The sequence below is a fragment of the Equus caballus genome, chromosome 9 (genome assembly GCF_041296265.1).
Source record: "Equus caballus isolate H_3958 breed thoroughbred chromosome 9, TB-T2T, whole genome shotgun sequence".
Classification (NCBI taxonomy): domain Eukaryota; kingdom Metazoa; phylum Chordata; class Mammalia; order Perissodactyla; family Equidae; genus Equus; species Equus caballus.
In genome coordinates this window covers 61,620,771-61,635,288 of record NC_091692.1, presented here as the reverse complement: position 1 = coordinate 61,635,288, position 14,518 = coordinate 61,620,771, and the positions used below count along the sequence as shown (strand labels likewise).

General features: G+C 43.1%; 1 protein-coding gene across 2 annotated transcripts in view; it reads left to right on the top strand.

Annotated features, from left to right (window-relative positions):
- The first annotated feature begins 1,339 nt into the window (after positions 1-1,339).
- Positions 1,340-14,518, top strand: part of SNX31 (sorting nexin 31) — a 67,358-nt gene continuing 54,179 nt past the window's right edge. The window contains exons 1-3 of one of the 2 annotated variants that reach the window (XM_070222419.1): positions 1,340-1,590; positions 1,692-1,766; positions 11,498-11,612. In XM_070222419.1, coding sequence (XP_070078520.1) covers positions 1,531-1,590; positions 1,692-1,766; positions 11,498-11,612 — 250 coding nt within the window. In that variant the 5' untranslated portion in view covers positions 1,340-1,530. Of the gene's footprint in view, positions 1,591-1,691; positions 1,767-5,554; positions 5,652-8,428; positions 8,504-11,497; positions 11,613-14,518 lie in introns of those variants that run through there. The other variant, XM_070222421.1, reaches the window with a different exon arrangement.

Genomic DNA, 14,518 nt, shown 5'->3' with positions numbered 1-14,518 from the left:
TTGGCTCTGAGCTAACATCTGTTGCCAATCTTCCTGTTTTTGCTTGAGCAAGATGGTGGCTGAGCTAACATTCCTGCCACTCTTCCTCCACTTTGTACATGGGACACTGCCTCAGCATGGCTTGATGAGCAGTGTATAGGTGCACCCCTGGAACTGGAACAGGGAACACCGGCCATCAAAGCAGAGCTGGCGAACTTAACCACTACTGCCACTGGCCAGGCCCCAAAAAGGTATTTTTTTAAAAGGAAAAATATTTGGTATTTAAAAAATACTAACGTAAGGGTACAAATATTGTGGCATATCTTAAGTGTTACATTTAACAAATATTAACATAAAAAAACTGAACCTAATTGTGCTAGTCATAAGGTAGTTACTAGATTTATAAATATATATATATTCAAATATTTTTTCCCCTTTTTCTCCCCAAAGTCCTCGGGTACATAGTTGTATATTCTTAGTTGTGGGTCCTTCTAGTTGTGGCATGCAGGACGCTGCCTCAGCATGGCTTGATGAGCCATGCCATGTCCGCTCCGGGATCTGAACCCGCGAAACCCTGGGCTGCAGAAGCTGAGCTCACGAACTTAACCACTCAGCAGGCCCCCCAAAATCTTAATTCATAGCATACCACAGTCAGTGTCGGCAGGTCATGGAGCACAAACTTTTTCAACCCTGTCGGGGCCCCTACTTGGGGGAGATGTCAGCATTTTGAGCTTGAGGGTGGGTCCGAATGCGATCTATCTCTCCTGATACAGGAAGGGGAACTGGGCCTTCGGCAAGCCACAGAGATGAGGGTCTGGACGCCTGGAGGAGCCAGTTTCTCGTAGGCTGTGCACCCCCACTCCCTACCCTCACCCAGCAAGTAGCCCAACGCCATGTTGGGATGAGGTGAGGAGCAGTAAGCGAATGACTCCTTTAACACGAGTACAGGACATCTCCGCGCCTAGAGCAACGATTTTTAATTTTTGCGGATTCAAGGAACCCGTTGGAAAATCTGACGAAAAGCCTGGACCTTCTCCCCAGAAGAATTCCGCCACCCAACCCACCCACGCAGTTTCCCCCAGGAGTCCCCAGAGCGCCGGGTGAAACCCCGGGCCCAGGGAGGGCTCTGCGCTCCCTAGGGCCGCTCTCTCCCTGAGCTCCGTCCAGGCCCCACCGGCCCGGGAGCCCCGCCGCGGGCGCAGGCGGCTACAGGCGGCGACAGCGCTGGGCCTGGGGCCGCAGACGCTCGCCGCCTCCCACCGTCCGGGGACCCTGGCGCGCAGCCCGAGCAGGCCGGCGAGCAGGAGGCGGCACGGCCTGGCCCCTGGCCCCGCCTGCGGACGCCGGGACGACGGGGAGCCGGGAGCAGGGCCCCGCCCCGGGCGGCGTGGCCGACCCCGCTGCGCTCGCAGCCCCGGGGCTCGAGGCGAGGGCTGCGCCGCCACGGTCCGCCTCCCCAGCTGCAGCCCGAGCCTGAACTCGCAGACCGCGCTCCGCGGCCGCAGGTCAGGTTCCCCGCGCTGTTCTGGAGTCGCCGCCCGAGCCCTGAAGATGCACTTCTGTATCCCGGTGTCCCAGCAGCGGCCTGACGCGCTGGGGGGCCGCTACGTGGTGCGCCGGGGGCAGGGTCCGCGCGGGCAGGGAGGAGGCCGGTGACCTGGGGGGGGCTCACCTCGCTCGGCTAATCTGGGACGGGATGTCTCTGTTTGCAGCTGTACTCCGTGTACCTGGACGGGTTCCTCTTCTGCAGGGTGCGCTACAGCCAGCTGCATCGTTGGAACGAACAGGTGAGCGGGTCCGAGGCGGGTGAGGAAAAGCGCGCCCAGCGGGCTCTGGGCCCGTGACTCTAACAAAACACTGGGCCGTTTGAGGGCTTCAGGCTCCTAGTCTGTCAAACAGGGTCGTGGTAAGGATTGTGAATTGCTTGCCGTAGAGCTCAATGAATACGTGGTGCCGTTCTTAATCATCTGCAGCTGGGAGATGAGGGACCGGGCACACGCAGGTGATTCTCCCAACCCCTTCCGGCGCAGTGCTCCCACCGGCCCCACCTGGCACGGTGCTGGGCAGTGGTGCCCTCCGTTTCAGTGCCAGCTGTTCCCCACGACAATGTCCCCATTCGAAATGACCAAACCGAGTCTAGACCAAGGTGTAGTCTGAGGAAACTTGTACATGAGTATTTAATCTCTTTTCTCCCAGAGTTTAAGCTTACCCCCTTTAAAAAGGTGTCTATTTTTGTTTTCAAATGACTATATTCATAGGCTTCAAGTACTGGCAGGCTGGGAACCCAGGAGACAGATGACTTATCAAGACAGGAGGCCATTTCACACATGGTTTCTCACTCTGAGGTCCTGATGCCATTTTCTCTGCAGGCTGACTGATTTATTAGCCTCTTCTCATGGGCTTTATTGTCCTAATAAGGAAGGGCTGTGAGTCTTCAAAATGGGTGAGAGGAGTAAATGGAAGTTTGGAAATAAGCTTCACCTACCTCCACCGCCACACAGTTTGTTCTTTAAAATTTTTTTTAGATTTTGTATCCTGATTATAAAGAGCACATACTTAAAGTATAAGAAACAGAGAAAAGGAAAGAAACAAAGGAAAGGAAGTAACTTGCCCAGGCAACAGCTATTAACAATTCTGGGACAGTCTTTTCTGACAGTCTCTGGTTTGGAGTGAGTAGATGGACCACATTTCCTTAACCATCTTCTGTTGATGGCCAGCTCAGTTCCACTTTTCTACAACTGAAAACATGACTGCAGCGAGCCTTCTTGCTCGTACGTCATAGTGCATTGGAAAAGTCCATTTTCAAGGTATAATTAAGTTATCTTTGAAGTCAACAGAAAATAGTTGTAAAGTGGTTGTTAATTAATTTCTGTGGTGGTCTTTGAGTTGCTAGCACCTGGACAGTACCTGTGACCCAATAGGCCCGCAGGATTGATGGTCGGGTGACTGAATGAGGAAGGGCATGGATTCAGACTTCTGAAAGATGAGAAGCTGCTTGTGACGAGACATGTTTGGGGAGTTGGGAGGAGTGCAGAGGCGGGCAGATGAGGATCTGGAAGGAAGAGAAAGTGCAGGTGTTCCAGGCATTTGGAGGAGGAAGTTGAGTTCTCTCTCCCCCTCCTCTGTCTGCCTGTAATGTGAGGTGGGCCTGGGGAGGTAGCCATCAGAAGGTGAGAAGCAGAAGGGAGCAGGGAGATCAGTGGAAGTGACTGACCACTTCCTGGGTGGTCACCTCACCTCTTCTCTGACCTTCAATTTTCTCATCAGAAATAATGAGCAAATAGCTGGTTATGGATGTCAGCTCACAGGCTACTTGTGAAGACGGACCAGTTTCTCACAGAGCCTGGCACTTAGTACACACTCAGGAAAGATTTATTACCTCAGAGGTTGGAGGAATTCCTGAATCTGGCCCTCCTTAACCAACAGACTTACGAAAATGCTTTTTTCCAGAAAAACCCAGACCTGTCAAGTCCTAGCAGGTCCAGAAGCAGAGACGTAAAGTCAGTAAACATTTGTTCTCGATCTTCTGTGTTGGAAGCCAGGAACAAGAAACCGTTGGCTGTTCCCTATAGTGGACTCTGAAACATTGAACTGCCAAGCCCAGTGCCCTCTGTGGCACATGCAATAGATATTAATGAATACTTCACATTTGTCTCGGGTTTTTCCAAAATCCTAAAGTGGAGATTTCTTTATGCAGTTTCCAACTACCTTACACCTTGCACTTATCATTTTTCCCCTTTCTGTAGGAACAACTTCATTTTAGAGAAACTATTTAGATCTTAGATGGCTATTGGTATTTATTATTAATTTAAAACACTAACAGTTAAGCAGTTACTGTGTGCTAAGGTTGGTGCCAAGAGTTTTGCATAGGATAGCATCTTTAATTTTTACAACAGTCCTATGAGCTAGGATTATAATTAGCCCCATTTAACAGATGGGAAAACTGAGGCGCACCTTGCCCAAAGTCTTGCTGCTTAGTAAGTGTTGGAGCCTGCTCGGACCCATTACATTTTGTGGTTTCTTACTAAAGTTGACAAAATAAATTGTATCAGTAAATACAGTTAATTAAGTCTTAAAGTAACATGCTTTTACTCTGTTTTGGAATAACATAATAAAAGTCTCCAATTTTAGGTGTTCAGTGTGGTGAATTTCAGTCAGTGTATACGATTACTGCCACCATAATCAAGATAAAGAACAGTTCCCTTGTCCGCTTTGCCCTTGATCCCCTGCCTCTACCGCTGGCCCCAGACAACCAAAGTCTGCTTTCTGTCCTCAGAGTTCCAGGCACAGGATTTTATTCCAGGTGCCCAGCAAGCCCTTTAAGGTCAGTAGTGCAATTGTTGTTATTACTCCCATTTTATAAATCAAGAGTCTGAGTAAGTTTGCTAGATTTAGCAACCAGAAATACAGGATCCCCAGTTAAATGTGAATTTCAGAGAAACAGCTAACACTTTTTTAGTGTAAGTATGCCCCATGCAATGTTTGGGACCTAGGTAACTGAGCATCCTGTATTTGATCTGGCAACCTAAGTCTGAGACTGAAAGGTTGGCTGACCTCTCCCAGCCACTTCTCAGCATGTTTTTATTCTTCTCTTCCATGGAGATGTGAAATTGCTCGAGTTTGTACTCTGATTTTATACAAAGCACTATAAAATAGGAAACAATATAAAGGCCCCATCTGTGTATGTGTTTTCTGAGTATAAGTTAATTTCTACTTTATTCCCTGGGAAGTTCTGCACCTCAATAGAATAGACATTTCATGTTATAGAATTAACTGACTTATTCGTTTACTTAAATATTTACTAAGTTTTTATTACGTGCCATGTGCTGTTTTAAATTAAGTGAAGATCCTGACTTGAGTGCATTGTTGGCTTTAACAATTGTGTTTCCACTTTGTATATTGGATAACTCTGCGACTGAGGAGGAGCACCTGTCGCGGGTGAGGTGGCCCCTGCTCCTTCTCAGCCAAGCTCTGAGGAGGCTAATGTGTATAAGACTGAACTGCGGAGAGATGGTTGTGTTTCCCAGAGGTCGGTTGTGATCTGCACACTCAAGTCATGGCCTTCGGCCCCGTCCCCCACTGAGGCTCCCTCGAGGTCTGGCAGCTTGCCCCTCTGTTGCTGAATGCTGCCCATCTATCTCTGCTGTGTGAACTGCCTCACTTGACTTTTTTCTTTGCCTTTAGATGAATAAAACCAGTTTGATGTATGCCCCTGCCCTTCCCTACACCACCTCCTGCAAATAGACTTAAAGAAATCTGTGAAGGAAACATTTCGCTGGCTTATTTTGGCCAAGTGTTAAAGATGAGGCCATCTGTGTAAGTGATACTGGACTCTATGAAAAGGATGCTTGCCTCTTTGCAGACATTCTGCCAGCATCAGACACGGCAATGGGGACAAGCCGTGGAAGCTTGTAAAGGATCCTTCAGTGGGAGAGGAGGGCTGTGCGAGCCCATACACACTGGCTCAGTCTTCCTCCCTTCCAGGTGCTGACCCAGCCTGGCTCCTTCACCCTTTTCGCCTGATCTGCCCTCTTTCCCCACTCACACCCTTTGTATCAGGCTGGCTGATTCAGTGCCTCTGCCTGGCTCATTTCCCCCTCCTGCTTCCTGGCCCACTGGTCAGGGCCCAGCTCTCTCTCTCTCAAGGTCCACCTCAAGCCCTGCCTCCTCTGGTAAGTCTCCCTTGATTGCACGAGATGCCTTCTCTGATTCCTGTGCCGCTTTGTGTTTAGACTTTGTCGTATTCCTCTTTTTGTGTGCATATTTTGTCTCCTCTGATTACGTAGTTGCAAAAACAAATATTTAAATGAAGGAATGAATGAAGCCTGTAGGCATAGCATACCCAGCACAGAATCCTACTTTAATAGATGCTCAGTAGAGATTTGGTGAGGGACAAGGAGGAGGAGGAAGAGGGAAGGAAAATGAGGGAGAGGAGAAGGAAAAAGTAGTGAAAAGACTGTGTCCAAATTCTGCTGCTCGTTACCTTGTAGGACCTTTATTTAAGTCTCCTCATCATCCTGAGCTTCAGGTTACTCTTATTGTCAAGGTGGGAGGATGACAATGTCAATGGTGATGATGATCATCTGCCTCACAAGGATATTTTTAGGGGCAAATGGGATAATACACAAGCTCCATGCTAATGTTCTTTGGTACCAGATGCCCGGCCCAGATTGCTTTGAGCTGTGGCCCTTTACCTGGTAAATCTGGAGGTTTGATTATGAGGCATCTTGGAGAGGTGGGATGAGCGAGTCAACGTTAGAAACAGACTATAGAAAGGACACCGTTTGTGTCTGTAATTCCTCCTGACCCAGGTTGTCGCTCTGGGATAGCTACCGGGGGCTATGACTTATAGGGCCGGGAAGGAGGTGGTATTTTCAACTGGCCAGTAAAGTCCTCTTCATCTCTTCGTGTGAAAAGGCAGAACTGCACAATGGAGAAATCGGTGCAGGAGGTTGTGCTGGTGTTAAGGAAAATACGTTATCTGAACATGGTCTTTAAAAACAAAAAAGACCAAACAAATAAAAACACCTTATAAGAAAAGAACAGAAGAGAGATGTTTTCGTTTTGATCTCTTTAAACAATTTTTTGAAACAGTGATTGGTCTAAACTCTAATACCAGATAGTTCTCAGTATGCTAGTGATTTTAATGCTAAACTATGTGCTGAGACCAATAGATAAGGTTATATTTTGACGGGGTTGAAGAACTTGTGGAGTTGATTACTGACTTTTGGCAGACTTTACTTGATTTATTATATGTTTGTCTTCTCCCTAGACCAGTATTAGAAAAAGGAGGGGAAAGATTCTTGAGAAGTCAGCTCAGGTTGTAAAACCTGCTGGAAGAGTTTCTTTGCTGCTGTGATGGGTATTAGAACTGTAATCCTTGTTGACTTTTCCCCAATTCTTGGCCTTAGCATAGGGGCTTCCCCCAGGATGCTCTCCCGCAGGTGGCTAACCCAGGCAGATCTGGTGGCTCAAGGCTGTTGTGATTTGAAGCAAATTGGAAGCATCTGCGAAATTTATGAACGCATGCCAAGAAACACAATTGTCTTAAAAGATCACTTAATCAAGAAATAATTGCATGTAGAGAAGACAAATTTCTGCTTCTATTTAATGGAATTAGCAGAGATGGGGGTCCATAAATCCTTGGTTGTTTGAGCAGCGCTTCCTGGGATGATGCTCCAGCTGGGGTGCCTTTGGATGGTGTTTGGCATGGCAGGAAAATTTCCTTGAATTTAAAAGAAACGGAATTATTGCTATAATATTGATACTACTAGATTTAGAAGAAAGGTTGCAAACTTAAATGGTTGCAGGGGTCAGGCAGGTAATTTAACTGAGAGGCATGGGCCAGGTAAGAGGCAATGGGGAGTGGTGGGGACTGCTCAGGTCTCCTCTAAAGAGGACGGTGGCCAGGCGAGTGTGAACCCAGTGATTCTAGACTTTCTGATTTTTCAAGAGAAGCCAGAAATCAGAGGGTTTTTTTTTAATAAACTTTATTTTTGTAGACCAGTTTTAGATTTACAAAAAAATTTCAATTTTTCAGATAGTGCAGAGAATTCTCATGTCCCACACCCAGTTTCCCCATTGTTTTCCATTAGTATGGTACATTTGTTACAGTTAATGAACCAGTATTGACACGTTGTTATTAACTATAGTGCATAATTCATTTAGACTTCTTTAACGTTTACCTAGTGTCCTGTTTCTGTCCTATGATCTCATCCAGGATATCACATTATATTTAGTTGTTTTGTCTCCTTAGGCTCCTTTTAACTGTGAAGGTTTCTCAGGCTTTTCTTGTTTTTAATGACTTTGACCATTTTGAGGAGCACTGGTCAGCTATTTTGTGGAATGTCCCCCTATTGGAATCTGATGTTTTTCACATGACCAGACTGAGGTTATGGGTTTTTGGGAGGAAGACCGCAAAAGTCAAGTGCCATTCTAATCACATATTTTCAAGGTACCTATTATCAACATGACTTATCACTCTTGATGTTGACCTTGATCACCTGGCTGAGGTCATTTGTGTCAGGTTTCACCATTGTCAAGTTGCTCCTTTTCCTTACTTTCCATAGTCATAGTGTACTCTTTGGAAGGAAGTCATTGTACGCAGCCCACACTTAAAGAATGGGGTTTATGTTCCATCTCCTTGCAGATGAGTATCTACATAAATTATTTGGGATTCTTCTGCACAGGAGATTTGTTTCTTCTCTCCTACTTATTTATTCAATAAATTATATCTATATGGTTCCTGGATATTTATACTTAGGGTTATGCTTCAATACTGCCTTATTTTGTCATTTTAATTGTTCCAGCTTTGGCCCACGGGAGCTCTTTCAGTGTACTCCTGTGTCTCTGACATACACCTATTGTTGATTTTTTTGTTTTGAGCTCTGCCTTATTTTCTGGTGCTACAATATGCTCCTGACTCATATATTTCCTGCCTGTGTCCTAGAATCAACCCTTTCTCCATGGAGCCCTGGTTGCTTTTATTGGAGAACGATATTGGAAACCCAGACCTGGGCACTAGGTGTGTTCAATGCTATTGAAGTGTTGTTGCTTCTAAGTCCTCTCAGTTGACCAAGCAAGGAAAATATGTGTGTATGCTAATGTGGGTATATATGCGTGTCTATAAATAGTTCTGTATGTAACTATCTGTATCTATATTAAGCTAGACATGAGTTCAGACCAATACCTCCAACTATAATCCATTACTACAGGATTGTTCTAGCCTATTCCTCTTACTCACCTGAAAATTCCCACTCCAACAGTGAGAAACCTAACTCGCACCACCTGTCATCCATTTATTTAATTGTTAAATTTGTACACACATGTCGTATCAGAATTGTTTACCTGTACCCCCATGGGAAAAACTTCATCAGATAGAGTACAGTGCTTATGTACAGTTTCTTTTGCCTTTAGTTTTATAGACTCCACTCATTTCCAAAGCTACTTAGGTCAACACTGTTTTCCCTCACTCCTTTCAATGAAGTTGTTTCATACATTTGTAATATAGTTAGATTGTTTTGTCATATTTTGCATTCCATCCTGGGATTCCTCCAACCTCCTAAATGATTTTTTAAATATTTGCATACATTAAGGTTTTGTTGTAAAGTTCAGTGGGTTTGACAAATGCATAGTGTCATATATCCATAGTGACAGTAATCATACAGAGTAGTTTCACTGCCCTAAAAAATTCCAAGTCCTTTACCAATTCAGCACCACCTTACCCCAGACTCCTGGTGACCGTTGATATTTTTACTATCTCTATAATTTTGTGTTTTCCACAATGTCATATAATTGAAATCATACAGCATGTAGCTTTTTTTAGACTGGCTTCTTTCACTTATAAATATGCATTTAAGGTTCCTCCATGTCTTTTCATGGCTTGTTAGCTCATTTCTTTTTAGTGCTGGATAATATTCCATTGTATGGATGCACCACAGTTTGCTTACCTATTCACATATCGAAGGATCTTGGTTGCTTTCAGCTTTTGGTAGTTATGAATAAAGCAGCTATAAAGATTTGCATGCACATTTTTGTGGACATAGTTTTCAGATCTGTTGGGTAAGTACCAAGGAGCATGACTGCTGGATTATATAGCAGAACTATGTTTAGCTTTGTAAGAAATTGCCAAACTATCTTCCAAAGAGGCTATACTATTTTGTATTCCCTCCAAGGCATAACTTTAAAAATTTTGTAATTGCAAAAATAAGTGTTGGCATCAAATCCAAATTCTCTATATATCAGACAAACAACAACCTAGCAGACCAAACAAAACACATCAGGGAGCTGTATCTTACAGGCAGTTAATAACCTTTCTAGGTGTTAGACCAACACTGTCCAACAGAACGTTCTGTGCTAATAGAAATGCTCTATATCTTTGCCCAATTCAGTAGCAATTTGCTACATTTTGAGTGGCTATTGAGTATTTGAAATGTGAGTAGTATGACTGAGGAACTGAATTTTAAATTTTATTTTATTTTAATTTGAGTTTAAATTTAAATAGTCACAAGTGACTAATGGGCATCATATTGGATGGCACAGTTCTAGGGCGTTTTAAGGATTTTGGCTTTTACGTGACTGAGAGGGGAAGCCAGGAAGGATTTTGAGCAGGGCAGTGGAAAGATCTGACTGACATTTTTAAAGTATCACCTTAGATGCTCTATTAGGAATAGACTGAAGAGGGTAAAGGACAGACGCAGCAAGACCTATTGTAAAGCTACTACGATAAACTGGAACAGAGACAACAGTGGCTTGGACCAGAGTGATGGCAGTGAGGGTGGAGAGATGTGGTCAAATTCTTGATGTATTTTGAAGTTAGGGCTTATGGAAGGTAAATATTTGTCAAATACACACTATATTAGTGACAAAGGTCACGGAATTAAAACTCTTACCTGTTTGCACTCTCATTTCTCTTTGATCTGCTTTCATTTTCTGTAAGCCACTGACTGCAGTAATTGTGAGAGTTTCAGCCCTACTGCTCCAGAAGTACCAGGTTAAAACCTGACTGGGTTTCTGACTGGTTTTCTTTCTCCCATTTTAAAGAGAAGGATGCTATGCCTTATCTTTAAGCCACCACTCTGAGTTTGGGGCTGGAGTGAAGGAAGATGCACTTTTGGTTATTTGGTTAAAATAACCAAAAATTATTTTTGATGCATCTACTATCAGCTTTCATAAAAATAATTACTGCCGTAGTCTTGGGTCATACATGCGTAGTTAGGAGGGAAGGGCTTAACTGGGTTTCTGTTAGAATCATATGTCAGACGTATAGGAATTCTATAAACCAGCCCTGTCCAATAGAAATGTAATGTGATCCACATATATAATTTTAAATTTTCTGATAGCCACATTAAAAGTAAACAGAATTAATCTTAGTAATATTTTTTATTTAATCCAACATATCTAAAATTATTTCAACATATAGTCAGTATAAAAATTATTAGTGAGATATTTTATATTTCTCTTTTCTTTTTGCTAAGTCTTCACGGTCTGCAGTGTGTTTTCCACTTATAGCACATTGAAAATTCCAACCAGCCACATTTCCAGTGCTCCTTAGGCACAGGTGGCTAGTGGCTACTGCATTAGCTGACACAGCTGTAAATACCTGCTGTTGTGTTCGGATTTGGTGAAGGGGGGGTGGGGTGGGGGAATTAAATTTCTAACCATCCTCATTGGTATCACAGATACTACTGGGGTATGAGTTAAGGAAGTATTGTATGATGTGAGTGGTGGGAAGTCTCATAGAAACATATGAAAAATTAAAATTACCCCAAGTCTACCAAACTCAGACTGGAGTCATCCATCTGTGATACATCTAATAGTATCTCTAGAAACGCATACTGAAATAAATACCTCCTTAAGAAAATCAGAGTATCCCCTTTTCCTCCTTTTGGCCAACAGGAAGGGTTAATTTTAAATAAAGTGCTGGACTGAGACCTACTCTGAGAGGAGGCTTTGCTGTCTCACCAACCTTGAATTGGAGGCTCTTTGTCTGAAACTGTGTGTTTTCTGGATCTTTCAGCTGAGGCGGGTCTTTGGAAACTGCCTGCCACCCTTTCCACCGAAGTACTACTTGGCGATGACCACATCTATGGCTGATGCGAGGAGGGATCAGCTGGAACAGTACTTGCAAAATGGTATGTGTTTGTATTTTTTTACAGATTTATTGAGATACAGGTTACATACTATAAAATTTACCCATTTAAAGCTTACAATTCACTGGTTTTTAGTATATTTATAGGATTGTGCAACTGTAACTGTAATCTAATTTGGGAACATTTTTATCACCCCAAAAAGAGACCTCATAGCTATTATCAGTCACTCCCTATTCCTCCCCTCCACCAGTTCCTGTCACCCACTACACTAATTTCTGTCTATAGATTTGCCTATTCTGGACATTTCCTATGAATGGAATCATACAATACGTGGTCTTTGTATTTGGTTTTAAAAATGCTTTATGTTCATATTTGCCCCTGGGTGCTATCTGTTGGCTTTGATTGTAGAAGTCAAAGAGATATTACGTGGATTAAGACCGAACAAAGGATAAGATGAACTGTTTACACCCGAGCTCTCAGGAGCTATCGGAGAGGTGCACTGGCAGTGCCGGGGATGGCACCTCCCTCTCTGTCCTCCCCAGGAAGCTGAGCCAAGGCACCAGGGACACTTGGAGGTCTGCTCTGGCCCCAGGAGGCTTGCGGCACAACAGTCCTGGCCCATTGCCTGTGTCCTGAAAGTGCTGTGCACAGCAAAACTGTGGTCAGCAAGACTGAGCTCTCACAAAAAGCGGGAGTTGGGGAGAAATAGCAAACTTGGCGTTGAAATATTTAAGGGTTTTAAAAAGGGGAAACAGTATATACACAAAATGTTTTAAAAATATAACTTGTCCAAAGAGTGTACAATAAAAGGTACATTCCTTTCTACCCCAGAGCCCTAGGCGTCTAGAAGAAAATACTAGTACAAGCGGTTTGTGTATCCTCAGAAACTATCTGTGTGCCTACTAGTGTGTATGTGCATCCGTGTTTGTTAAACACAAATTGAAACTTACTCTACACACTTTTCTGTACCTGATTTTTAAAAACATTCATTCTGAATGAATTTCTGATTTACAGAAAAGTTGCAAAGATAATGCAAAGAATTTCTGTGTCCTCTTCACCCAGGTTTCCCAAATGTTAACATTTTACATTTGCTTTAGCATTCTCTCTCGCTTTTCTGTGTGTGTTATGAATATATGTAAATATACATTCATATTATATATGAATGTACATATATACGTACACATATATAATATATAATTTTTTGAGGTACTTGTGTTGCACACACAAGCCACTTAACCCTTAAATACTTTGTGTGTATTTCCTAAGATCAAGGACATTCTCTTCTATAACCACAGTCTAGTTATCAAAATCAGGCAATTAATATTGAGACAGTAATGTTATCTAATTTAGAGACCTGATTCAAACTTCACCAGCTACCCCACTGATGTCCTCATAGCAAAAGAGTAAAAGTTTTTACTTCGGTATGTCGATTTTTTCCTCTTAAAATATATTTTTTACATATCATTCTAGGCCAGCAATTGTAGATTTACCTCATTATTTCTCATGGCTGCACATTTTTTTAAAAACATAGTATGTAAAAATTCTAGAAGTCATCTATTCCCCATTTGTCTTTTGTAGTCGAGAATATACCTGTTGTAGACTTGTTAAATAAGCCTTTTCAAGCTCAAAATGTAATATGTTTTGAATTTTCATTGTCTCTTAGTTTGTTTTATCACGTCTCAGTAAGTATTGCTTTATGAACTGGCCTTTTCACAAATGATGGTGGTGCTTAAGGGGTCACTTTTCCAGGCCTGGTCTTTCGCGACATCATCAGGATGTCTTGTGCATCTTCTTCAGCAAGGTAAAGCAAGGAGACAGCATAGCTTAGTGTCGTGACGGAGAGCACAGTTCTAGAGACCTGGAGTGAAATTCCAGGTTTGCTCTTCGCTGTGTGACCTTGGGCCAGACACTTAACCTTCTCTGAGCCTCAATGTCTTTATCTGTAGGATGGAAATAATATTTACTTCAGGGTTTGTTGTGAAGATTAAACAGCTAAAATATACAAAGTGCTTAGCATAGTACCTGCTACTTAACAGTTGTACAGTTGGATGAACACTCTTTTTTTCTCTCTTTGGGTGTGAGGAAGATTGGCCCAGAGCCAACATCTATTGCCAATCTTCCTCTTTTTGCTTGAGGAAGAGTGTTGCTGAGCTAACATCTGTGCCAATCTTCCTTTATTTTATGTGGGATGCTGCCACAGCTTGGCCTAATGAGCAGTGTTAGGTCTGTGCCTGGGATCCAAATCCGTGAACCCCGGGCCACCAAAACAGAGTTTGCAAACTTAACCACTATGCCCCCAGGCCGGTCCTTGAACACTTTTTTCAATAGCTTTCCCCATCTCTGAGAATTCATGCAATGACTATAAAGTTAGTTTGCATATATAACACATGTTTTCCAGAAAATAAGACAAAGGCTTTTTCCCCCTAAAATTATACCCTCAGAAATACCCTTTTATAAAAAGTTTCTCGTGTTACAGAGACTCTGTCTTAGTTACTTTATTTTGAAAAGCATGGCTTTGTTTGAGAAAGGTACAACCTGAAATGACCTCAGTCAGTGCTGGTTTTGAATGCTGATAGAAGTTATTTGATGAAATCAGTAAAACAACAAGAGGAAGAAAAGAAAGAAGAAAGATATGTAATACAGATTTCTTAAGTACATAAGTCTAGCTAAGGAGCAGGTCCAGGAGAGGACTTGTGGGCAGGAAGACAGGCGATGCAGAGGTGGGCTGAGGAGCACCTCATGCATGAGCATGGAGTTCTCAGGGGAGGGTCTCTGCCCCGTCTGCACTGTCCCCAGCACCTGGGTATTGGTATCTGGAGTTTTAAAACTAAGGGGAAAATACTCTTATAAATATAGAAGAATGAAAGACTTTAAATCTCTCCAACACCCTTACAATTGCCCTTTTTTTGGGTAACTTCTTGAGAGTGCCCATCATTAAAAGAGGTGCT